This window comes from Scyliorhinus canicula, chromosome 2 (assembly GCF_902713615.1).
Source record: "Scyliorhinus canicula chromosome 2, sScyCan1.1, whole genome shotgun sequence".
NCBI classification, from domain to species: Eukaryota; Metazoa; Chordata; class Chondrichthyes; order Carcharhiniformes; family Scyliorhinidae; genus Scyliorhinus; species Scyliorhinus canicula.
In genome coordinates, this window is record NC_052147.1 from 109,363,186 (window position 1) to 109,390,791 (window position 27,606).

Consider the following 27,606-nt stretch of genomic DNA (forward strand, 5'->3'; position numbering starts at 1 on the left):
TTTCAACAGACCTAGAATTACAATCTTCAAAATTATTTAAACCTGAGCTTTAAAAAAAATTTGACAATGGGATGTGGGCGTCATTGCGCCAGCATTTATTGCACATCCCTGAGGGCATTTAAGTGTCAGCCACATTTATGTGGGTCTGGCGTCACATGTAGTCCAGACCGGATAAGGCCATTAATGAACTAGAAGGGTTTTTACAACGATCGATCATGATTTAATCGTCATCATTAGACTTTTAATTCCAGATTTTTATTGAATTCAAATTTCACCATCTGCCGTGGTGGGATTCGAACCTGGGTCTCAAGGTTATTAGTCCAGCGACAATACCACTAGCCGACTTCCTCCCCTATGGGCAAGCTCTCCTAGTTTTAGCACAAGATGCTAGTCAGGATGACGTTGCAGGGTCCACAAGTGCGCTTTTATCAATTCTGGTGCTTCAGACTCAGCTGTCTATCCGGATTTATTCCTTTACTGTTGAGACGTGTGACTGGCTTGCTAGGCCATTTTGAGAGGCCAGTTAAGAGTCAATGACATTGCTGTGGGTCTAGATGTACATGTAAGCCAGATCAGCTAAGGATAGCAAATTTCATTCTCTAAAAAGACATTGATGAACTAGATATAGGTTTTATTGATAGTAGAACCATTACTAAGGCTAGTTTTCAATTCCAAATTTGGTGAGATTTGAACCGATGCCCTGAGGGCAATAGGTTGGGCTCCAGATTAATATTCCAGTGACATAAAGGGGCAATTTGGCATGGCCAGCTAACCCGCACATCTTTGGACTGTGGGAGGAAACCGGAGCAACCAGAGGAAACCCACGCAGACACAGCAAGAACATGCAGACGCCACATAGTCACCCAAGGTCGGAATCGAACCCGGGTCCCTGGTGCCGTGAGGCAGCAGTGCTAACCATTGTGCCAGTGTCATCACTCTCGGCACAGCAAGGTGCTAAACAGTGCTACTGCACAAACTGAACGCTAATCAGGAGTTAACTGCATCCAGCTACTTTTTAACAAAAATAATTTAAACTGTGCTTTTGCATTTTAAGAAATTCTAATGTGCTGGATGACGATATACATGAAGCAAATGACTCACGTACCTGCAATTATTTGGCTAGAAGAAGATTAGAGGCATTAAATGTGCTCAAAGTTATAATTTCTTCTTGAAACAATGCAAAGTCTATGTTCACATGCTTCAGCCAAGGCTAATTTGAATATTGAAAGTGAAAGGCAAAATGAGATGGGAAATCTGTCCAATCTTTAATTGAGAGTCAAGGTTACAGTCTTTTCTTCTCCTGGCGATAAACTGAAGCAGGACACCTCAAAAAAAACAAAAAGACAGATTTTCTCCAGTTTTATCAAACTGTTCCAGTTAGGGTTCTATTCACACAGAGAAAATTTGCCACAATTGTACTCGGGGAAAATATTTAGGAGTGTGCTATTAAAGAGGCAATTATAGGAATGCAGGAAACAGACATGGTGCTTAGTTCCGGGTCTCGATAATGAAAGTCGACACCAACAGGTTCTTGACAAGCTGCATCTTGCACAGATCCAGGTCCATGTTAATGTAGAGATACTGCAACTGGTTGCCAGGAAACAGAGGAAGGCTCCTGCTTGAGAGCAGTGTGCTAATACTAACCAGATAAATAAATAGAGACAATGCGTTTGGTTGCAATTTCCCACAGCAATAATTCAAAATTTACTTTGCATTGGACATTCGATGGAAGCTTCCAGGACGATTTTATTAACAAAACAAAAATCAAACTGATAATTTTGGAACAGATTTACAATATAATCTACAGATCCTCACGTCGCCTCCAATCTGCTTTTTAAATTACATTTCAATAAAAATTCAATAGTCATTCAATCATTGCAACAATACGCACAGATTATTTTATTACAAATATCAGAAAAACCCAACAGCTCGCACCTTCAGTTCGCCTCAGCCACATATCCACTGCCAGATGTAACTATATAAATATCACTGCTTCACATGAATACTAGGTATTGCCTGCATTTAGATTCTTCCGCTGCTCCTCTTGGTGAGCTCTAGAATCTTCCCAGGGACGTGGTCCTCGGATGTTGACCCACTCATCTAAATTCTGTTTCTGTAGTTTCTGTTTTTAAAAAGAAAAGAATTGTACATTTTCAGTGTTGCATACAAACTGGTCCAATGTATCACCTTCCAGCCCAAAGTGAAGGGAAAGCATATAGACTGGAATATCTATGGGGACAGCAGAAATGGCAATAGATTGAATTGCCAATGGATTGAAGGACAACATAAAGCATTTTTTCAAATGTGAAAGATGTCACATCCCCTCCAAAGACAGCACAACGCCGATTGTCCCCTTTCTAGTTCCAATGGTATCCTTGATAACAATGCTTCCTCTGCCCTGCAAACCCTGCTCTCCCATGTTTTTCTCCAGCTCATAATACAAGATGTGGCTGTGCTAGGATTCAACACTTCTCTTTTTCCTTGCTCTTCATTGAGAGAAAATAAGGGAAGTCTATCAGGAGTTATGTGCCTTTCCTCCTGAGCTCTCATACGTGCAATCAATGCTTAATATAAATGCAATGGATACCTGATGCAATAGCATCCCCTTGTTTTCCTGCACTGGAATGCAAGAGAAAAGAGGGGAAAAAACAGTGCTCCTGTCACCACGAACAAGAAGAAAGGAAGATTTCTGAGGAGAATTAATCACTTTACACAAATAAATAAACTTTCTCCTCCCTCCCCACGTCATCCCTTTTCTCTTTTTCTGATTTGCACCTATTCCTTCAAATGGAAAATATTTCAGATATTAATTTAAGATAGGATTTGCTCTTCTCACCCTATAACAGGCTGTTAAAGAGCAAATAGGAGTTTCTATCCTCTCTCCCTCCTCCCTTCCTTTGCACAAGGCCACAATCACACAGCTGTAGTTCAGGGCAAACTTAGTTCCAGACACACTGCTTGGGAAATCCCTGAGGTTAGCTTGCTCCAGTGGAGCAATATATGGAGCTTGTGAAAGAGCCCTTGAGGAAGGCACTTGCCTGCGAGCGTAGCCCTCAGCAAAGAGCTAGGTTGTTTAAAAGTGGGACGTCACTTATTCAAAACATCCACTTCGGCAGCACTTCCCTCGTGCATGTTGTACATTTGTTTCTCTGCTGAATAAATATTTGTAATTAAGTTTTAATAAAGCAAAGAAATTATGATGCACCTTGCCAGTGAAGCCTAGATCATAAATAACTCAGCAGCAGCTGTTTCATTATCCTCAACTTGGAACTTATTTTAAAGACGTGAAGACTATCATAGGGACTTCATTTTATACTAATCCAGGTATATATCTTTAGCACAAGATCCACGCCAAGATCGATACATTTTATAATTTGATGTCGTATTTAAAAATTAATCCAGTTGCAAGTCAGAGAATTTTTGTTTTACCTGCAAAAGTAAATATTGAAATTACTACAAGAGTTTACTCCCGTGTCACAGCTCAGAAATAATTCAGCAGAATGAGAATTTCCAACGGATGGCACAAATCCTTCTCATGGGACAATGCTGATAGAAAGGTCACTGTAATCGATCCAATAGCTCGTGGTGGTCCAGCATTAATCATTGTGCTAACTTCAGTCAATCATAACAGCCTAAGTCCTTCGGTGAGTATTTCTCTTTCCTGCCAGCCTGTCTCCGCAAAGACTATTATAACAGTTTGGGGAAAGTAATAAGACTTGATGGAGCAAACTGCTCTGAACAATGACACTGATAGAAAGGGAGGAATAAAATTTAACATGGAGACATGGGATACTGCAAAACAGGAAAAGGAAGGAAAACAATTATGATTAAAGCCAATGAATGGTTCCTAGGTGATTCACTGGTTAAGTGTGCCAGCTAGTTAGGAATCTGAGCCATCCAAACGAGGAAGATCGCAGGGTGATTCCTGATGTGTGCTGAATTAACCAGCTCAAAGCTGAGGAATTGGATAAGGTTCTTGTTCCTGACTGAGATTCAGCAATTCCTGCTGGAAAGTGCAAATGTGTGGGTGTAGAGTGGCATCAGCATTGCCCTTGTGTGATAAGAATATCCACCATCTTATGTGAATGACCAACAGTGACAGCACTAAGTCGGGAAATAAAAAGGTCCATCATAATGCTGTGGTATTCTAATCTTTGCTTCACCATTTTATGATTCCACAGATAGGCAAGACCAGATCTCGTTTATAATATACTCACTCGAGGGCTTTGCTCATTCTAGGGCAGCAGCTCCTTGAATGTTTTCCTCAGTCATCTTAAAGCTTAAAGCTCACCAAACTAAACAGCAAATAAATCCAAACAAGTAGTTTCTCTTTACCCCATATGGAGTTCAAATCATTTCCCAATAAGGGAAACTCTGCTGCTTAAGCCTGCCGGGTCTCATATTCAGTTTGAATAATGGCAAGCCTTCTCACCGGTTCATTCGTCCTCCAGCACCTAACTTAAATACACAGAATTTATCGCAAAGCAAAAGGCCATTCAGTCAATAGTCTATTCCGGCCATTATGCTCCCCATGAGTCTCTTCTTATCCCTCTGTATCTAACATTTAGACTTATTCTTCTGTACATTCTCCTTTTATCCAGCTCAGCAAGTTGCTATTTATTTGTAAAGCTTAACTTATGCTAGCAGAGTATAGGAGACATCATCATGCCCTATGGCATCCGCTCAATATCCGTTGTTCAGGTATATGTATGGGGGTTGGTTGGCTCAGCTGGCTCGGTGGCTGGTTTGTGATGCAGAGCAATGCCAACAGCATTCCCGTTCAGTTCCAGTACCGGCTGAGGTTATCCATGAAGGACCACCTTCTCAACCTTGACCCTCACCTGAAGTGTGGTGACCCTCAGGTTAAATCACCACCAGCCAGCTCTCTCTCAAAAGGTTAGAGCAGTTTATGGTCCTCGATAGGACTCCCCAAATAATGGTCAAGATTTTTTTTACTCACCAACACAAGGGCACTAAAGCTATTGGTGGAAAAACAATGGTGAGCATGCAAATATACCTACAATGTCTGGTGAGGAAGATTTGTCCAGTAGGTTGTGAATTGCCACAAAGCATTCGCAATTTCCATCACTCCAATGGCTTTGCAAACAGGTTACTTGCCCTTAAGCTTCCCAGAAGTTTCAGGGAGTTGCTCAGCTTGAACACTAATTATGAATTTAATTAATAGCAGAAAGATACAGCTGGTACTTAACAGCATAAGGACCCTGTTAATGAATTGATCAGCAAGGTATGCTGCACGGTGCCTTGCTCCAGAAAATTCATTGACCAGCTAAAGGCTGAACGTAGAAACTTCTAACCTATATTGTTCATCAGCTCTCTGGATAACAGTTTCTTTATTTGCTCATGGGATGTGGGCGTTAATGACAAGGCCCATATTAGTTGCCCATCCCTAATTGCCCTTGAACCGATTGGTTTGCCAGGCCATTTCAGAGGGCAATTAAGAGTCAACCACATTGCTGTGGGTCTGGAGTCACATGTAAGCCAGATGAGGCCTGGATGGCAAATTTTCTTCCCTGGAGGACGTTAGTTAACCAGATTGGTTTTTACAACAATCGATAAAGGTTCACGGATAAGCGATTATTATTATTATTCACCGTTTCTAGCTTTTGAATTCCAGATTTTAGGAATTGAATTTAAATTCCACCAGCTGCCATGGTGAGATTTGAACCTGTGTCCCAAAGCATTAGCCTGGGCCTCTGGATTACTAGCCCACTAACTGAATAATACAAGAGAAGGGAGGTTATGATGGAGCTGTATAAAATGCTCATTAGATCACAGTACTGTGTGCGGTTCTGGTCACCACTCAAGGGAGGATGTGATTGCACTAGAAAGGATGCAGAGGAGATTCACCAGGATAGTGCCTGGGCAACAGCGTTTCAGCTACGAAGAGAGGCTGGCTAGGCTCGGGTTGTTTTCCTTCGAGCAGAGAAGGCTGAAGAGGTGAGGTGTACAAAATTATGAGGGGGCTAGATAGGGCAGTTAAGGAGGAACATTTTCCCTAAGTAGAGGGTGTCACTAACCAAGGGCATAGATTTGAAGTAAGGGGCAAGAGATTTAGAGGGAAACCCTTTTTACCCGGAGGATGGTGGAAATCTGGAACTCACTTTCCGAAAGTGTGGCGGAGGCGGGAACACTCTCAACATTTAAGGAGCACTTGAAACGCTATAGCATACATGGCTATGGGCCAAGTGCTGGAAAATGGGATTAGAATAGATCGGTGTTCGATGGCTGGCACAAACATGATGGACCAAAGGGCCTCTTTGTGTTGTAAAACTCTGACTCCTTTTCATTGCCATTATGCCACCATCCCCCCACTTTCTTTGAAGAAACTTTGTTAATTTCTATTATGACACAGCAATCTTAGCTACCCAAGCTAAGTGAATTAGACAGAAAAGAAAAGTGAAGGTGGATGGAGCAACATTTGCTGGACGGATATAATGAGGACCATAATCTTTAGTGGGCGGCACAGTAGCACAGTGGATAGCATTGTTGCTTCACAGCTCCAGGGTCCAAGGTTCGATTCCCGGCTTGGGTCACTGTCTGTGGAGTCTGCACGTTCTCCCTGTGTCTGCGTGCGTTTCGTTCGGGTGCTCCGGTTTCCTCCCACAAGTCCCGAAAGAGGTGCTGTTAGGTGAACTGGATATTCTGAATTTTCCCTCTGTGCACCCGAACAGGTGTCGGAATGTGGCGACTAGGACTTTTCACAATAACTTCATTGCAGTGTTAATGTAAGCCTACTTGTGGCATCATGGAGGGCAGGGAAAGATCTGAGGTGCCATCAAATGATCCGACCTAACGAACATTGTGCATTGTGATGCATCCAGAAATGTTGAACGAAAGGGAATAAAAAATTTAGGATCACGGTGAAACAGCCTCAAGCTATGATTATGAATATTAATCATTTTGCCATCTGTTGTTCAATGCTGCACAAGTTTTATACTCTACCTGATACTCTGAGTCTATTGTAGTCTTATTTTTATTCTTGTTCAATTGAGCTTGAAGGGCCGGATCAATCTGAAAAGTGGGGAAAGACAAATGATTTAACTTCAAATAATAAACTCACAAGGAAGCTAAAAAGAACTACAATCATAATCTGTTGAAACTTAATCAGGCTACAATTTTTATTTTGGTCAAATTTAGAACCACTTAAAACTTTCATGGCATTTCTCAAAATAATTAGCATACTACATTTAAACTGTGCAATAATCCAGAACATCAATGGATAGCAACAGGGAGCAGGAATTCACGAGCTTTGATTTTTCCTTAATGTAAGAATGTGCAGGGATTCGTACTATCGCAAAACTGTCCTTGGGATTAATTAGCAGTGGGCTGGGATAATCCATTCTAGCATGACACCAATAATTACCTTGTCCAGCCAGGGGACTGGAGGGGCCAACTCGCTATGTCTACAAGGGCACTGGTTAGGACAGCAAATTTGGGCAGCTTCTTTACATTTGACTTTAGATCTGAGTGCAAAGCTCCTTGCAATTCAGGGCAACACGGTGACGCATTGCTGCCTCACGACGCCGAGGTTCCAGGTTCGTGTGGAGTATGCACATTCTCCCAGTGTTTGCGTGGGTTTTGCCCCCACAAGCCAAAGATGTGCAGGGTAGGTGGATTGGCCACACTAGGGGCTGTTTAGCTCACAGGGCTAAATCGCTGGCTTTGAAAGCAGACCAAGGCAAGCCAGCAGCACAGTTCGATTCCCGTAACAGCCTCCCCGAACAGGCGCCGGAATGTGGCGACTAGGGGCTTTTCACATTAACTTCATTTGAAGCCTACTCGTGACAATAAGTGATTTTCATTTCATTTCATTTTCACTAAATTTCCCCTTAATTGGAAAAATGAATTGGGACACTGAATGTATGAAAAAAAAACTCCTTGCAATTGCTGATTATATGGTTTTTGAAAGATATGCAACAAAACAGATTGAGCCAATTTTCTGTTTATTAATAAATGTTTCTATTAAGACACATATACATCACACACCAGAAATCAAAAAGAGAACCAACAGGAAATCACATAACAAATAAATAACCAAACCCCTGGGCCTTACCTTACCTGCCGATACCCTCCACCCACTCTGCCTCCTTTTTTAACCGCAAAGTCTCTCTCCCCCCCCCCCCCCCCCCCCCCCTCCCCGCCCTCCTCTCTACTCCTGCTGACTTAACTGTCCTTGAAGGAATTCCGCGAGGCCACTCAACCACACCTCCAGTTTCGGCTGCCCCGAGTCCCTCCATTCGGGATCAGCAGAGGAAGACCTGGAGAGCCGGTCACGCAGGCAGAATATTAGGATTGTGGGCCTGCCAGAGGGGAGTGAAGGAGCTGACGCTGACACACGTGGGGTTGATGCTGGAGAAGCTGCTGGGACAGGGAGCATTCGCACAGCCTCTGGAGGTGGATCAAAGTATAGGGCGCTAATGAGGAAACCCCAAGGGAACGAGCACAGGGGGTTATGGTGGTGCGATTGCACCGTTTCCTGGACAAGGAGTGGATCATGAGGTGGGCCAGGCAAACTAGGCGCTGCACCTGGGAGGGCAGTGAACCTCGAATATATCGGGACCTGGGAGTAGAGCTGGCTAAGGGGCGAGCGAGCTTCAATAAGTCCAATGCAGCCTTCTGCAAGAAGAGAGTGAATTTTGGGATGTTGTACCTGGTTGTGTCTGTGGGTGTCTTACGAAGGCCGGGAGCGGTACTTTGGGATGCCGGAGGAGGCGATAGAAGTTATCAGGGACAATAGACTGACAGGAGAAAGTGGACTTTGAACTTTGGTGGAGGTGCTTTGGCGCTGTGTTTTACTTGTGTTTGGGGCCATTGGTCAGCTTCTGGTTTGTTTTTGTTCTTTGTTGGAAGATAGGAGATTGATCTCTTCGATTGGACTGGGGAGAGGTTGTTTTTGTTTGTTTGCACCAGAAGGATGATTAGCGGGAGGGAGGGGGGGTGAGGGGAATCAGTGGGGGCTAGGATGCTGAGCGCCAGGGGCGGGGGCTGCCAGACTAGCTGGGAGGACGTTCACGGACAGGGGGAGTTTATATTAATTCGGGCACAAGTGGAGCCGGTGGAGAAAGAAAGGCTAGTGGAGGAAATCCTGCAGGCGGACAGGAGATATGCAGAAGCCCCAGAGCTGCTAAACGAACAGCAGAGGCTGCAGATGGAGTTTGGACTATTATCTACGGGTAAGGCAGTGGGGCAGCTGAGAAGGGCAAGAGGGGCAGTATATGAGTATGGGGAGAAGGCGAGCAGGGTGCGAGCACGCTAGTTGAGGAAGCTGGCGGCGGTGTGGGAGATTGGGAAAGTGAACGACACAGGTAGGAATACAGTCTTCGTTCTGGCAGGGGTGAACGGGTGTTTAGGGACTTCTGCAGTAAGTTATACGAGTCGGATCCCCCAGCCGGGGAGGAGGGGATGAGGCAGTTTCTGGAAAGGTTGGAGTTCCCGAAGGTGGATGAGGAGTTGGTAGAGGGGGAGAATTGCGTCTCGCTTTACACAGATGTTTTACTTCTTTATATTTCAGACCCGCTGGGGGAGGATTGGAGGGATTATGGGAATATTAGAGTAATTCGGTTTACGGGCTGTAAACTGAATATGGGTAAGAGTGAAGTCTTTGCGATTCAGGCGAGGGGACAGGAGAAGAGTTTGGGTGAGGTGCCGTTCAAGGTGGTGGGAGGGAGCTTTTGATATTTGTATATCTGGGCGGCACGGGAGTGGGAGCAGCTGCATTAACTGAATCTGGGTCGGTGGGTAGAACAGATATGGGGGGACGTTCGGAGGTTTGATGTGCTCCCGTTGTCACTGGCGAGGCGGGTATAGACAGTGAAAATGACGGTCCTCCCATGGTTTTTGTTTGTCTTCCTGAGCCTTCCAATCTTTATCCTCACAGCGTTCTTTAAAAAACTAAACGCAGTGACCTCGTGATTTATTTGGATTGGTAAAACCCCGCGGGTGAAGATGGTGCTGCTGGAGCAGGGCATGGGGCTGGCTCATCCAAATTTTTATGAATTATTATTGGGCACCTCTGCCGTTCTTGCCAGCCAGGTACTCCACAAGCCCAGTAGTAGTGGCAGCCCTGAGGGTGTGGGGATAGTGGAGGCAGTATACGGGGTTAGAAGACGGAGTAGGTGTGGACACCGATATGTGGTAACCACCAGACGTTCGTTCCGGGTGTGGGGGGTGTGGGATGAAGGGGGGGGGGTTCTGGATGGGGGGTTCCGGCGGTGGTAGCGGGCTGGGATTGAGAGATTTGGAGATCTTTTTATTGACAAGGGAGTCCTGAATTTAAGAGGAGCTGGAGAAGTTTTGAGTTGCCAGGTGGGAATGGGCTCTGGTAGCTGCAAGTGAGGATTTTTTTGCGTAGGCAGGTTTCAACCTTCCCACACCTGCTGCACCAGGGGCCGCAGGATAAGGTGGTGCCGAGAACAGGAGTAGGAGAGGGAAAGGTTTCAGAGATCTATAAGGAGCTGATGGAGTGGGAGGGAGCCCCAATGAGGGAGGTGAAGAGAAAGTGGGAAGAGCTGGGTGGGGAGTTGGAGGCTAGATTATGGATGGAGACCCAGAGGCGAGTCAATGCATCCTCGTCATGTGCCAGGCTCAGCTTGATACAATTTAAGGTAGTCCACAGGGCACACATGAAGGTGGCTCTGATGAGTAGGTTCTTTGAGGGGATGGAGAATCAGTGTGGGCGCTGTGCGGGGGGAGGGGGTGCGGTCCTGCATACCATGTCCATATGTTTTGGGCAATCCGAGGCCGAGGGGTTTCTGGCAGGGATTTGCTGGCGTCATGTCAGAAGTATTAAAGCTGAGGGTGGTGCCGAGTCCAAAGGTGGTGATCTTTGGTGTATCGGACGATCCGGGTGCCCAGGGCGTGAGAGAGGCCAATGCCTCCCTGGTGGTTCGGAGATGGATCTTACTAGGACGGAGGGACTCGGAACCCCTGAAGTCGGGGTATGGATTAGTGACATGGCGGGGTTTCTCAAACTTGAGAAAATTAAATTCGGCATAAGGGGATTGCTGCAGTGTTTGCCTGGAGGTGGCAGCCGTTCATCGACTTGTTCGAGAAAAATTAGGCTGACAGCTGGGAGAGGGGAAGAGAGAGAAAGGGAGGCATGGGTGGGGCGAGTAAGGGCAGGAGAACCAATGGAAGGGGGGCTGGGGAAGGTGGTACTGTTTGTGTAAGCCATATTGTGCTGGGGTTTGTCACTGATTGGGGGGGGGGGGGGGGGGGGGGGTTGGTTATATTGCTCTTTACTTGTTGAAACCTGATGTTTAAAATTGTTAAAATTATAATTGCCTCAATAAAATATTTTCTAAAAAAAACTCCATTGCCTCCTCTGGTGTTCCAAAATAATGTTCTTGGCTCTTAAAAGTCACCCAGAGGTGGGCTCAGTACAACATCATAAACTTCATCCCCTTTTTAAAGAGCGCAGCCTTCTCCCGATTAAACCAAGCTCTCCTCTTCGTCAGGTCCGCGCCCAGGTCCTGGTACATCCGAAGCTCGCTCCTCTCCCTGGTGCATCTCCTCGCCTGTCTCGCCCATTTCAATATCTTCTCCTTGTCCAGGAACCGGTGAAGACCTACCGCCATCGCCCTCGGCGGCTCATTCGTCAGCGGCTTCCTCATCAGCACGCTGTGCGCTCGGTCAATCTCCAGGGGTCGGTCAAAGGCCCGTCTCCCATCAACTTCTCCAGCATCTTGGCTACATGCGTGCCTTCTCCCGCTCCCTCGATGCCTTCAGGCATCCCCACGGTTCTTAGATTCTGTCTCCGGGAGCAATTCTCCAAGTCCTCCAGCTTCTCCTTTAATCGCTACTGGGTCTCTCGCATCAGACCCTCTTCAGCTGAGCTGCTGCTCATGCTTCCCCATCGGCTCCTTCACTTTCCGAATAGTCTGGCCCTGGGCTCCAGCCTCTGCTGCACACGGTCAATTCCCGCTTTTAACGGTTTCACCTCCTTGGCTTGGCCCTCTTCGGCCTCCCTCCTCCACCAGTTGCTCCGTCGACTACTGGGCACAAAAGGCCGACCCTTTACCCTCCGCCATCTTCACCTAGAGCACATGAAGATTCTCTTGCTCCAACTGCTCCCTTCTTCTCGACCCACTTCTGGTCCTTCGATCCAGCCCCACCAGTGGAGATAAACTTTTCTCCAGTCACCCCTGTACCTTTTTTCCACAAAACATCCACCCTACAAACGGGTAAAGGTCCGTAAAAACAGCCTCGAGCGGGAGCTGCCAAATGTGCGACCACTCACTATGGCCGTCACGGAAGTCTGAAGCAATTTTCGTGACATGTTTTTTTAAAAGTACTCGAACGGAATGATGATTTGGGAATCTTGTTGGTCTGGTCTCACTGGAGACCCTTTTCTATCAGCGTTAGATCGGAAAAGTCATCCCCTTCTATAGCAAGTTCCCAATCTTTGCCCCCACCTCAGGGGGAGGCACTGAGAATGATCACATTTTCAGTTTGACCAAGTGGGGAAGCTCTCTCACCCTGAGCCAGAATGTTGAGACATGTGACAAGAATCAAATACCCTTGTGGTTAGCAGTTGACCTAGTCGGTGTACATAGCAGTTAAAAAAATGCATTACAAAGCATAGTTTGGTACAATGTTGAAGGTTTCAGAGGGAAGCTATTCAAATTTAAATAAGTGCCATGTGATTGCTTTAACTTGTATTTAAATGCCAATTCCTGTTTAAACAATATCAAAGTTCGGTAATTGCTGACTGCTTTTATATAAGCTATTTTCCTTAAATCAAGGGACGTCCAAAAAAATTGCACAAGAAGTAATTTGAAGATTCATAAAAGAAGTCAGCAATCAACTAAATTTGGCACTCCTCAAAGGAAAAACATCACTGAAAGATTTCCGCCAAAAGGTTTAGCTTTGTTCTTCGAATTGTGATTCTTCTTTAATATTTTGTTTATTTGACAAGTTAGAATCATAGAATCCCAACAGTGCAGAAGAGGCCATTCAGACAATCAGGTTTGCACCGGCTCTCCAAAAGAGTGCAACACCTTGGCCCACTTCCCCTTCCCATCCCTGCAGCTCTGTAACTTAATCTGCACATCTTTGAACACAAAAGGGCAATTTATCATGGCCAATCCACCTAACTTGCACATCTTTGGACTGTGGGAGGAAACCGGAGCATCCGGAGGAAATCCACACAGACACAGGGAGAAGGTGCAGATTCCGCAGTCACCCAAGGTCGGAATCGAACCAGGGTCCCTGGTGCTGTGAGGCAGCAGTGCTAGGTTAGATGGAAGGTTGCTTCTTGTCACTATAAAACTACTAATCAACTTCTGATAGCATTGTGCACAGGATATCGAGACTAAATTAGGTATTTTGATGAAGCAGAGTCGAATGGCAAGGGCTAATGGGACCAGGATGTGTCAGTGCAATTGAGTCACAGTTGCACAGTCATTTTTATACATATCAATAGGAAGTGAAATCGTGAGTGTTGTTGTTTGGAACATGGAGTTGCTTTGCAGTATCAGCTGAGCTACGAGATGTAAAAATCTGAGATTACCATATGACTTCCGACCAGCGCCATCTATTATAGTGCAGTTGTATAAAACTTCAGTTGGGCCACATTTGGAATATTGCGTGCAGTTCTGGTCTCCAAACTACCAGAAGGACATGGATGCTTTGGAGAGAGTGCAAAGAAGGTTCACCAGGATGTTGCCTGGTCTGGAGGGTGTTAGCTATGAGGAGAGGTTGAATAAACCCGGATTGTTTTAATTTGAAAGATGGAGGCTGAGGGGAGACCTGTTTGAGATCTACAAAATTACGATAGGTATAGACCAGGGGAATAGTCAGAAGCATTTTCCCAGGGTGGAAGACTCAATTACAAGGGGGCACAGGTTCGGGGGGGGGGGGGTTTAGTGGAAGCGTGCGGGGAAAGTTTTTCACACAGAGTGGTGGGTGCCTGGAACGCGTTGCCAGTGGAGGTGTTGGAGGCAGGCACGATAGCAACGTTTAAGATGTACCTCGAGAGACAAATGAACGGGCAGGGAACAGAGGGATGCAGATCGTTTGGGTAATAAGTAGTAGGTCTAAATAAGGAATCTGGATGAGCACAGACTTGTTGGGCTGAAGAGCCTGTTCCTGTGCTGTAATGTTCTTTGTTGCAACATGTTTACAGATTTCATTTTCTTTTAAAAAAAATATACTTTACCACAAACACAATCAATAACATCAATTCTACATCCAATCAAAAGAAAGTATATTCCAGTAATTGGGGGAACAAAGGTTGTACCTTCCACTACTTGAACTCACTCCCCCTTGGTACCTCAAACCTCTCCCGCAGTTCCTCCAGCCCTGCAAACTTCCCCACCGAGAACATATCCCTGACCCGCACCAACCCTTCCTCCCTCCACCGCCGAAATATCCCATCCATCACCCCCGGCTTAAACATATGATGTCCTCACAGTGGCGTCAGCACCGACATGCGGCCCAATTTAAAGTGCCTCCTCAATTGATTCCAGATCTTGATATCACCGGACTCCCAACATACATCCTTGTCGCTGCCCAGTAGCAATGCATCACCATTGGACCGCTAACCCCCCTCCCTGCCTCTGCAACAGAGCCCTCTTCACCCTCGGCACCTTCCACACCCACACAAATTCCGAGATGAGCCCATCCACCTTCTGGAAAAAGAATCTGGTTCAATTAGGAATTAAGTGCATTGGGGAGAAAAATCGGGAAGGACACAGACAGAAAGCTTGGCAGCACATTCATCTTCACCACCTGCACCCTCCCTACCAATGTCAAGTGTAGCGTATCCCACCTCTTAAGATCCCCCTTGACCCCCTCTATCAGGTTCCATCTATGCATTGTTGCCCACTCATGCGTTACCTGGATCCCCAGATACAGAAACCGCATGCTTGCCACCTCAAATGGCAGAGCCCCCAGGTTCTCCTCTTGCCCCGCAGCATTCACCCAAAACACCTTGCTTTTCCCCAAACTTAATTTGTAGCCTGAAAAAGCCCCCAAACTCTCCAACAAACCCATGATTCTACCCATACTTTCCAGCAGCTCCGACACAAATAGTAGCAGGTCGTCCGCGTACAGCGATACCCGGTGTTTCCTCTTCCCCCCCTTACAAGCCCCTGCCACTTAGCTAAGGCCCAGAGGGTCATCGCGACGGGCTCTATTGCCAATGAATAATGTCACCAGTGGGCACCCCTGCCTCGTCCCCCTATCCAACCTGAAATACCCTGAGCTCGTCTCATTTCTTTAAACTTGTGCCATGGGGGATGCATACAGCAATTGGACCCACGTCACAAACCTTGTTCCGAAGATAAATCTACCCTAAATCTCGAAAATACCTCCACTCTACCCGGTCAAATACCTTTCCGCGTCCAGGGCCATGGACACAGATTTAATTTTTAATGTGTAGATAGCCTTTTCAGTTATAAATTCCTAACGTATTTAGCTGGTTCATCTTTTGGGAAATAAGTTGATATTTCAAACTTAAAATAAGGTCCACCATGATGAAGATTATACGGTTCACTACGTTCCTGGGTATGGAGGGATTTTCTTGTGAGGAGGGATGAGTAGGTTGGGCTTATTTTCTTTGGAGTTTAGATGAGACAGATAGGATTCTCAGGGGGCTTGACAGGGTAGATGCTGAGAGGTTGTTAGCCCTTGTGGGAGAATCTAGGTGCAAGGGCACAATCTTAGATTAAGGGGTCGCCCATTCAAGACTGAGATGAGGAGTCATTTCTTCTTTCAGAGGGTGGTGAATCTGTGGAATTCTTTAGCGCAGAGAGCTGTAGAGGCTGGGTCATAAGTATGTCCAAGGCTGAGATATACAGATATTTAATCAGTCAGGGAATCAAAGGTTATGGGGATAAAGCGGGAGAATGGAGTTGAGGATTATCATATCAGATATGATTTTATTGAATGGCACAGCAGATTTGAGGGGCCGAATGGCTGATTGCTGCTCCTACGTCTTACAAGGAAGAAGCTCATTGAAATACTAGTTGCGTCCAGTACCTCAAGGTAATGATCAGACAGGGTTTGCCCATTTATTCTCCTGGACACATCACTTTTTTTTTATAAATGTTTTTTATTCAGTTTTCATGTTTTATATTGAACAAATTACAACTTGTTAGAGAGGGAGGAAAAAAAAAGAACACGCAAAAATTAACATATATATTTACAGGTAAGCATCTTCGTAATGATAACTGTGGCCTCCCCCCTTTAGCCGGCATACTACATATTTTACATTCCCCAATATGGCCGAGGCACATGTTTATTGGCATTTATTTACAGTTTGGTTTTGGGCCTCAGCTAGCCATCAAACCCCCGTAAAGAACCCGTAGCACCCCCCCCCCCCCCCCCCCCCCCCCCCCCCCCCCCGGCTACCTTCCCCCGATTCCCGTATATTTTCCCCTGATTCTTGGCCACCCGGCTATTCTTCCTCTTATTCGTTGGCCACAAACAGGTCCCGGAACAGTTGCATGAATGGCTCCCACGTTCTGTGGAAGCCATCGTCCGACACTCGGATGGCGAATTTGATTTTCTCCATTTGGAGAGATTCCGAGAGGTCGGACAGCCAGTCTGCAGCTCTGGGCGGTGCTGCTGACCGCCAGCCAAACAGGATTCTACGGTGGGCGATCAGGGAGGCAAAGGCAAGGGCGTCCGCCCTCCTCCCCAGGAATAGATCTGGCTGGTCTGAAACCCCGAAGACCGCCACTATCGGGCATGGCTCCACCCTCACCCCCACCACTTTGGATATAGCCTCGAAGAAGGCTGTCCAGTACTCCACAAGTCTGGGGCAAGACCAGAACATGTGGGCGTGGTTTCCTAGACACATCACTGAAAGTTTACCTATATCTTCTGGCAAGGATAGACATTAAAGTATGGAGAGCCAAGGCTCATCCATTAGAGTGGGATAAGACATGAGAGTCAAAATAATCTTGGCAAAGGTTAGGAGGCTTGAGCAAAATAAGCTAGATTGATATTTCAATGTGGTGCTGCAGAGGATGTCTGTCATGTTTCAACTTGTTTTTTCCCCCCAGTTGGTCTGGAAAATATTTTTTGATTCAACTTAAAATGTCTCTGATATAAGGTCAGGTTCAAGACTATAATGATGAATTCTCAGAAGGTTCAGCAAACCTTCTGATCTGAGAGCAATAAAAAAAAAAATATCTTGCAAGCAGCTAAAGCAAAGGCAGGCCAAGAATTCTGATGAACTTGCCCAAAGGGTTCGGCTTTAAAAACTGTTGAGCTGATCAGTTTGAGCCAATATGCTTGGTAGCAGAACCCAGAGAGAATTTGATTCAACGCTTGATTGACTTACATTTATTGCGCACAGAAGAAGTCCTAGCTGGCAAATATGTTGCCATGGCTGCTGTGCCAAAGGAACAGGTATGATCTGAGGCAATTTCTACTGGCAGTGCCATGACATACGTGGCACCCAGTGAAGGGTCAGAGATCAAGGCCGAGATTTCCCACCCAACCCCCCCCCCCCCCCCCCCCCCCCCCCCCCCCCCCCCCCCACCTGCGACAGGATTTCCGGCGGTGGAGGTGGCCTGCCATTGGTTTCCGGCAGGATCTTCTGGTCCTGCCGAGGTCTATGGCATTTTGTGATGTAAAGCTAAATAAACCAAGGGCTAAGCTTACTCAATTACATCTGGGGTGACGAGCAACAATAGGAAATAGGCATTTCATTTAAAACGGTGTCACTTAGAACTTGTTCTGAAGAGACAGATTGGAAGCAAAAGGCTAACTCTGTTTCTCTCTCTACAGATGCTGCTAGACGGGTGGAGCTTTTCCAGCACTTATTGTTTCACTAGCATTGGCAGTATTTTGCATCATGCCCATGGCAGTGATGTTCCTGATCCCACTGCACTGTACAAAGAACAGGAAGTTCTGCCAGTATGTCGGCAAAAATCTCATTCTTCAATTAGCACCACCAAAATCAGATTAACTGATCACTTAGCTCACTGAGAGGCTGCCTCGTTCACCTATTTAGCAAAGTGATTAATTCTACACGAGACTCTGGAGTATAACAAAAAGACGTTATTTCAAAGCAAGTATATCTTTTCAAATGCTTGGTGACCCTGGGTAATAAAAAGTACTAAATTTATAAATTAATCTTTTCATCAAATAATAACGAAAGAGAAACCAAACCAGAAGGAAAGAACAGTAAAATGGGGAAATATGAATACTGGCCCCAGCTGTTTCTTCCTTCTGGGAAGTGTTTCCAGTGACTGTAGAATCATTCAAATGAAGGGACATCCAGAATTGATAGAAAATGTTTTAATTTACCGTCAAATGTCCATTGTTGCTACAATGTGGCTGTTAAACCTTGGGTAATCTCAACTCAGTTTTATAGTACACTATTGCCAACATCTAAATCAAATCATAGTCACACAGCACAGAAGAAGGCCGATCAGTCCATGAAACCTTTCGGCAGTGCATTCCACCTCATAACTGACTGCAAATAAAACATTCTCATCTCCGCCGTTTTTTATTCACTTATCTAAAGCTTGTGTCCTCTGGTTATTGACCATCTTCCTATTAACTCAGAATAAAATTCTTCAAAGCTTTTTAACATCTAGACTCGACTTTTCACAATATGTGATGTGGAGATGCTGGCATTGGACTGGGGTGGGCGCAGTAAGATGTCTTACAACACCAAGTTAAAGGCCAACAAGTTTGTTTCGAATCATTAGCTTTCGGAGCATGGCTCCTTCCTCAGGTGAATGAAGAGGTGGGTTCTAGAAACACATATATAGACAAAGTCAATGATGCAAGACGATACTTTGAATACGAGTCTTTGCAGGTAATTAAGTCTTCACAGATCCAGATGGAGCGACTAGAGAGAGGGACAATCGCAGGTTAAAGACGTGTGAATTGTCTCAAGCCACTGTCCTGGAGGCCAACTCACTGAGTATCTTTAAGACAGAGATAGGTAGGTTCTTGATTAATAAGGGAATCAAGGGTTATGGGGAGAAGGGAGGAGAATGGGGATGAGAAAAATATCAGCCATGATTGAATCGCAGAGCGGACTTGATGGGCGGAGAAGCCTAATTCTGCTCCTATGTCTTCTGGTCTTCACCTTCTCTGCTCTAAGAGGAAGCCCAGCTTCACCCATGTTACCACGTGAATGGAGTCCCAGATCCCCACTACCGTCCCAGTGTACCTTCTCTGCACCCTCCTCAAGGTCTTGACAGTGTTCCTGTTTGTGTGTCTCTCTGCCAGAACGGACTCCAAATGTTAACTCTGCTTTCTCTCCCTACAGCTGCTGGCAGGCCTGCTGCATTTGCCCCCCAGCATCCTCTGTTCTTCTTTCAGATTCCAGCACCTGCAGCATTTTGCTTATTGAACCAGCACAGGTTAGTTGGGCCATATTTCTGGCTTGTGCATTCCATGTAATTCTATGGGATCTACTGCACAAAAACAGCAACTTCACACCAATGCAATATTGAGGTCGACAGTTTTGTGAAGCTAATAGTGGATCAGTGCAATTAGGAGAGCACTTTAGGGTATCTGGGTTTAACGGCTTACCCATCGCCTTGCTGTACAAGCTGCACATAAATATACAGTTAGTCTCACTGTTAATTTACCAGAAAAATATGGGTCATTGTGTCCTTGTGGTGTCAAAACTCTGCTTAATACACTAACCACCCATATGTGCATTATTGTAACACATTTGCTAAAGTAAGTCTAAAATTTGACCTATAAACACATCATTACCAGGTTTCTACATGATTATCGTACAAGATTGCAACTCTATGGATTTATGACAGGACCATTATGTAGTACTTTACTAAATGAGACATAAACAAAACCCTATTAGTGAGGAGCTTGGGTTCATAAACTGCTGGTATTATTAGCAAAATGCATCTATTATACATAGCACTGAATGTGGAAATTTAAAGATCACAGCTCCAAGGACGGGATTGCTAAGAATTAAAGCAATTCCTAACACAGAGAGCTCTCCAATGTATTCCCTAATGCTCCGACTTGAATGCACTACATAGCTGCCGAGAGTTGACCCAGTGCCAAGTTTCAGGCAATAAACAAAGTCTTTCTGAGAAACTTGGTTTTATGGAGACACCTAGCTGGGAGTGTGCGAATGCAAATCTGTGAAGATGGCAGGAGAAGTCGAAGAGGCTGCTTAAAAAGCCCATGGAATCCCTGGATTTATGAATAGCGGCAACATGTACAGCAGCACAGAGGTTATGGGAAAGCCTTTATAAAACAGTGGGCAGACTCCTCAGTCTGCATTCAGTCCAGAGTGTGCATTCAGCTTTGCTCTACACGCTTTAGAAAGGATGCCAAAGCTTTAGAAAGTGTGCAAGAGAGAGTAGTACCAGATGTGAGGGACTTCAGTTATGTGGAGAGACTGGAGAAAGGGGAGCTGTTCTGTTCAGAATAAAGTAGGTTAAGGGGAGATTCAGCAGAAAGGTCCAAAATCACAAAGGAGATCTGATGGAGTAAATAACGAAAATCAATTTCCAGTGACAGAATGACCAGTGATCTAAGAACACAGATTTAAAGTCGTGAGGTAAGGAACCACAGGAGGCATGCATTTTTTGTGAACACAACAAATGATCTGGAATTATGGAGGTGTGAAAGAAAATGTAATCGTAAATTTAAAATAAATACTTGAAGAGAAAAATAATACAGGCTGTGGAGAAGAGTGGGGGAATGAAGCTAGCTGGATAGCTCCACCAAGCAGTTAGCACAGGGGCGATGGGCTGAACATCCTCAATGAGCTCTATTATACCATGTTACTGTAAAAGGCATAATTGAGATGGCTCTTCGAAAACTATAAAGGTCATTACAATACTGAACTGCTATGCAACAGGGTTCTAGGTGAGCCACTGTGTAAAACAAGTTACTGCTCCCAAATTTGCGAAGGAAAACTGGTTTTATTACCTCCCCGTGGAAAGCATCCAGCAACTGGAGGAGGCAAAACTTCCCATTGACAGATTTTCCAAGACTCAGATTCCACATAGCATCCACATAGTCTCCAAGAGCTCACACAGCAATCCAAATGTATCTGTCTGCAGGAAGGGATGGTGCTCCATAAATGTTTGTTTTATATCACAGCACTGTGATCTTCAAATTTATTTCCTTTACTTTCAGAGCACCCATTAGGTTTTTATTTGCAAACCATCTCCATGGCTGCACCCTTACTTATCTTTGTAACCGCTTCCAGTCCTACAATCTTCCAAAATCACTGCTTTCCTCCAATTCTGACTTCTACTGAGGAAGACAGGGAATGGGTGACCACCAGATAGAGGAAAAGTAGGAAGACAGTGCAGGAGTCCCCTAGGTTCATCTCCCTCCAAAACAGATATACCGTTTTGGATACTGGCTCACCAGGGGAAGGGGGCAGCAACCAGGTTTGTGGCACCGTGGTTGGCTCTGCTGCACAGGCGGGCAGGAAAAAGAATGGCAGAGCTTGAGTGATAGGCGATTGAACTTTAAGTGGAATAGATAGGCCTTTCTGTGGCCGCAAACAAGCCTCCAAGACGGTGTGTTGCCTCCCTGGTGCAAGAGTCAAGGATGGCTCAGAGCTGCTGCAGGGCATTCCGGAGGGGAAGTGTGAACAGCCAGCTATCGCGGTGCAGAGAGGCACCAACAACATAGGTAAAAAACGGGATGAGGTCCTACAAGCTGAATTTAGGGAATTGGAATTAAACTAAAAAGCAGGATCTCAAAGCCAGTAATCTCAGGATTGCTACCAGTGCCACGTGCTAGTCAGAGTAGGAATGGCAGGATAGCTAAGGTGAATACGTGGCTTGAGGGATGGTGCAAGAGGGAGGGTTTCAAATTCCTGGGTCATTGGAACCGGTTCTGGGGGAGGTGGGACCAGTACAAACCGGATAGTCTGCACCTGGGCAGGACCGGAACCATTGTCCTAGGGGTAGTGTTTGCTAGTGCTGTTGGGGAGGGTTTAAATTAATATGGCAGGGGGGTGGGAACCAATGCAGGAAATCGGAGGGAAGCAAGGTAGGAACAGAAGAAAAATGCAGTAAAGAGAAACGTGGAAGGCAGAGAAAGGAAAGAGAAAAATCAAAAAGGGCCAAATTACATCATAATTCTAAAAGGGCAATTAATGTCAATAAACAAGCCTGGAGGCTCTGAGACTCAATGAGAGGAGCATTTGCAATAAGGTTGATGAATTAACTGTGCTGACAATTATTAACGGATATGATGTAATTGGGATCACAGAGACCTGGCTCCAGGGTGACCAAGGATGGGACTCAACATCCAGGGGTATTCAATATTGAGGAAAGATAGAAGATAAGGAAAGGGAGGTGGGTAGCATTGCTGGCAAAAGAGGAGATTAACGCAATAGTAAGGAAGGATATTAACCTGGATTATGTGGAATCTGTATGGGTGGAGCTGCGGAACACAAAGGGCAAAAAACGTTAGTGGGAGTTGTGTACAGATCACCAAACAGGAAATTAAGAGATGCGTGCAGTAAGGGTACAGGAGTTATTATGGGGGACTTCAATCTGCATATTGATTGGGCTAATCAAACTGGTAGTAATGCAATTGAGGAGGATTTCCGAGAATGTATAAGGGATGGTTTTCTCGACCAATATGTCGAGGAACCAACTAGAGAGCAGGCCATTTAGACTGGGTATTGTGCAATGAGAGAGGATTAATTCGGAACATTGTGGTGAGAGATCCTTTAGGGAAGAACATAAGAACTAGGAGCAGGAGTAGGCCATCTGGCCCCTTGCGCCTGCTCCGCCATTCAATGAGATCATGGCTGATCTTTTGTGTACTCAGCTCCACTTTCCGGCCCGAACACCATAACTCTTAATCCCTTTATTCTTCAAAAAACTATCTATCTTTACCTTAAAAACATGTAATGAAGGAGCCTCAACTGCTCCACTGGGCAAGGAATTCCATAGATTCCCAACCCTTTGGGTGAAGAAGTTCCTCCTAAACTCAGTCCTAAATCTACTTCCTCTTATTTTGAGACTATGTCCCCTAGTTCTGCTTTCACCCGCCAGTGGAAACAACCTGCTCGCATCTATCCTATCTATTCCATTCATAATTTTAAATGTTTCTATAAGATCCCCCCTCATCCTTCTAAATTCCAACGAGTACAGTCCCAGTCTACTCAACCTCTCCTCATAATCCAACCCCTTCAGCTCTGGGATTAACCTAGTGAATCTCCTCTGCACACCCTCCAGTGCCAGTACATCCTTTCTCAAGTAAGGAGACCAAAACTGAACACAATACTCCAGGTGTGGCCTCACGAACACCTTATACAATTGCAACATAACCTCCCTAGTCTTAAACTCCATCCCTCTAGCAATGGAGGACAAAATTCCATTTGCCTTCTTAATCACCTGTTGCACCTGTAAACCAACCTTCTGTGACTCATGCACTAGCACACCCAAGTCTCTCTGCACAGCGGCATGCTTTAATATTTTATCGTTTAAATAATAATCCCGTTTGCTGTTATTCCTACCAAAATGGATAACCTCACATTTGTCAACATTGTATTCCATCTGCGAGACCCTAGCCTAGCCCATTCACTTGACCTATCCAAATCCCTCTGCAGACTTCCAGTATCCTCTGCACTTTTCGCTTTACCACTCATCTTAGTGTCATCTGCAAACTTGGACACATTGCCCTTGGTCCCCAACTCCAAATCATCTATGTAAATTGTGAACAATTGTGGGCCCAACACGGATCCCTGAGGGACACCACTAGCTACTGATTTCCAACCAGAGAAACACCCATTAATCCCCACTCTTTGCTTTCTATTAATTAACCAATCCTCTATCCATGCTACTACTTTACCCTTAATGCCATGCATCTTTATCTTATGCAGCAACCTTTTGTGTGGCACCTTGTCAAAGGCTTTCTGGAAATCCAGATATACCACATCCATCGGCTCCCCGTTATCTACTGCACTGGTAATGTCCTCAAAAAATTCCACTAAATTAGTTAGGCATGACCTGCCCTTTATGAACCCATGCTGCGTCTGCCCAATGGGACAATTTCTATCCAGATGCCTCGCTATTTCCTCCTTGCTGATAGATTCCAGCATCTTCCCTACTACCGAAGTTAAGCTCACTGGCCTATAATTTCCTGCTTTCTGCCTACCTCCTTTTTTAAACAGTGGTGTCACGTTTGCTAATTTCCAATCCACCGGGACCACCCCAGAGTCTAGTGAATTTCGGTAAATTATCACTAGTGCATCTGCAATTTCCCTAGCCATCTCTTTTAGCACTCTGGGATGCATTCCATCAGGGCCAGGAGACTTGTCTACCTTTAGCCCCATTAGCTTGCCCATCACTACCTCCTTAGTGATAACAATCCTCTCAAGGTCCTCACCTGTCATAGCCTCATTTCTATCAGTCGCTGGCCTGTTATTTGTGTCTTCCACTGTGAAGACCGACCCAAAAAACCTGTTCAGTTCCTCAGCCATTTCCTCATTTCCCATTATTAAAACTCCCTTCTCATCCTCTAAAGGACCAATATTTACCTTAGCCACTCTTTTTTGTTTTATATATTTGTAAAAACTTTTACTGTCTGTTTTTATATTCTGAGCAAGTTTACTCTCATACTCTATCTTACTCTTCTTTATAGCTTTTTTAGTAGCTTTCTGTTGCCCCCTAAAGATTTCCCAGTCCTCTAATCTCCCAGCAATCTTTGCCACTTGATATGCTTTTTCCTTCAATTTGATACTCTCCCTTATTTCCTTAGATATCCACGGTCGATTTTCCCTCTTTCTACCGTCCTTCCTTTTTGTTGGTATAAACCTTTGCTGAGCACTGTGAAAACCATAATATGGTAGAATTCTACATTAAGGTGGAGAGTGACACAGTTAAGTCCGAGACTAGGGGGCTGCATGGTGCAGTGGCTAGCATTGCTGCCTTGCAGCGCCGAGGTCCCAGGTTCGATCCCGGCTCTGGGTCACTGTCTGGGTGGAGTTTGCACATTCTCCCTGTGTTTGCATGGGTTTCGCCCCCACAGCCCAGAGATGTGCAAGGTAGGTGGATTGGCCATGCTAAATTGCCCCTTAATTGGAAAAAATGAATTTGGTACTCTTTATTAATTTTTAAAAAGTCTGAGACTAGGCTCTGGAACTTAAAGAAAGCTAACTTTGAAGGTATGCGATGGGCATTGGCTAAGATAAGCTGGCAAAGGATACTTAAGATGCTGGATGTAGATAAACAATAGCAGTCATTTAAATAATAATAATCACCTTTTATTGTCACAAGTATGAAGTTACTGTGAAAAGCCCCAAGTTGCCACATTCAGGCGCCTGGATGAACTTCAACAATTGGACATCCCTGTCTGGCGCAAGAGTAAGATGGGGAAGGTGGCTCAACCATGGCTATCAAGGGAAATCAGGGATAGTGTTAAAGCCAACGAGGAGGCATATAAAAAGCAGCGAGCCTGAAGACTGGGAGAAATTTTAAATTCAGCAGAGGAGGACAAAGAGTTTAATTCGGAAGTGGAAAATATAATACGAGAGTAAGCTTACAGAAAACATAAAAACTGACTGCGAAACTTCTATAGACAGGTGAAGAGAAAAAGATTGGCTAAGACAAATGTTGGTGCCTTACAGTTAGAATCAGGTGAATTCATAATGGGCAACAAAGAGATGGCAGACCAGTTGAACAAATACTTTGGATCTGTCTTCACTAAGGAGGACACAAATAACCTTCCAGAAATACGAGAGGACGGAGGGTCTAGCATGAAGGAGGAACTGTAGGATTAGTCAGGAAATTGTATTAGGGCAATTGATGGGATTAAAATCCGATAAGTCCAAAAGGCCCAATGCTCTGCATCCCAGAGTACTTAAGGAATAGGCCCCAGAAATAGTGGACACGTCGGTGATCATTTTCCAGCATTCTATAAACTCTGGAAGAGTTCCAATGGATTGGAGGGTAGATAATGTAAGCCTACTTTTCAAAAAAGGAGAGAAAACGGGAAACTATAGATCAGTTAGCCTGACATCAGTGATGGGAAAAATGCTGGAGTCAATCATTAAGGAGGAAATAACTGAGAATTTGGAAAGTGGGAATGGGAAGTCAAAGTCCGCATGGATTCACTAAAGGGAAATCATGCTTGACAAATATTCTGGATTTTTTGAGGATGTGACCAGTGGAGTGGACAAGGGTGAACCAATGGATGTTGTGTATCTGGACTTTCAAAAGGCTTTTGATAAGGTCCCACACAAGAGATTAGTGAGCAAAATTAAAGCTCATGGTATTGGGGGTGGTGTATTGATGTGGATAGAGAACTGGTTGGCAGACAGGAGCAGAGAGTGGGAATAAACGGGTCCTTTTCAGAGTGGCAGGCAGTGACTAGTGGGGTACCGCAGGGTTCAGTGCTGGGACCACAGCTGTTCACAATATACATTATGATTTGGACAAAGGAATTGCATGCAATATCTCCAAATTTTCAGAAACTGGGTGGCAGTGTGTGCTGAGAGGAGGATGCAAAGAAGCTGCAGGGTGGCTTGGGCAGGTTGGCTGAGTGGGAAAATACTTGGCAAATGCAATATAATGTGGCTAAATGTGAGGTTATCCACTTTGGTGAAAAAAACAGGAAGGCAGATTATTATCTGAATGGTGGCAGTTTAGGAAAAGGGGAAGTGTAACAAGGCCTCGGTGTCATGGTGGAACAGTCGCTGAAGGTTGGCATGCAGGTACAGCAGGCGGTGAGGAAAGCGAATGGCATGCTGGCCTTCATAGCGAGAAGATTTGAGTATAGGAGTAGCTATGTCTTGCTGCAGTTTTACTGAGCCTTGGTGGGCCCACACCTTGAGTATTGTGTGCAGTTTGGTCTCCTAATTTTAGGAAGACATTCTTGCTATTGAGAGTGTCCAGCGAAGGTTCACCAGACTAATTCACAGGATGGCAAGACTGAGGTATGAAGAAAAACTGGATCAACTGGGCTTATATTTACTGGAGTGCAGAAGAATGAGAGGAGATCTCATAGAAACATAAAATCCTGATGGGACTCGGCAGGCTAGATGCGGGAAGAATGTTCCCGATATTGGGGATATCCAGAACTAAGTGTCACAGCCTAAGAATAAGTGGTAAGCTATTCAGAACTGAGATGAGGAAGAACTTCTTCGCTCAGGGAATTGTGAACTCGTGGAATACTCTGCCACAGAAATCTCTGGGCCAGCTCGTTGGGTATATTCCAAGAGGGAGCTGGATGTGGCCCTTGCAGCTAAAGGTATCAAGGGGTATGGAGAGAAAGCGGGAGTGGGATATTGAATTTGTATGATCAGCCATGATCACATTGAATGGTAGCCATGATATGGAGATGCTGGTGTTGGACTGGGGTGAGCACAGTAAGAAGTCTTACAACACCAGGTTAAAGTCCAACAGGTTTGTTTCGAATCATTGGTTTTGGAGCACAGCTCCTTTCCGCAGGTGAATGAAGAGGTGAGTTCCAGAAACACATATATAGACAAAGTCAATGATACAAGACGATACTTTGAATACGAGTCTGTGCAAGTAATTAAGTCTTTACAGGTCCAAACACAGCAACTGGAGAGAGGGATAATCACAGGTTAAAGAGGTGTAAATTGTCTAATGTCAGGACAGTTGGTAGGACTTTGCAAGCCCAGGCCAGATGGTGGGG

At 45.1% G+C, this 27,606-nt stretch overlaps 1 protein-coding gene across 3 annotated transcripts in view; it reads right to left on the minus strand.

Annotated features, from left to right (window-relative positions):
- Positions 1-1,254: 1,254 nt before the first annotated feature.
- Positions 1,255-27,606, minus strand: part of LOC119957046 (cytochrome c oxidase assembly protein COX16 homolog, mitochondrial) — a 54,336-nt gene continuing 27,984 nt past the window's right edge. For 2 of the 3 annotated variants that reach the window (XM_038784659.1, XM_038784651.1), the window contains 2 exons: positions 6,964-7,032; positions 1,255-2,122 (listed from right to left, as the gene is read on the minus strand). In XM_038784659.1, coding sequence (XP_038640587.1) covers positions 2,006-2,122; positions 6,964-7,032 — 186 coding nt within the window. In that variant the 3' untranslated portion in view covers positions 1,255-2,005. Of the gene's footprint in view, positions 2,123-6,963; positions 7,033-20,901; positions 21,028-27,606 lie in introns of those variants that run through there. The other variant, XM_038784670.1, reaches the window with a different exon arrangement.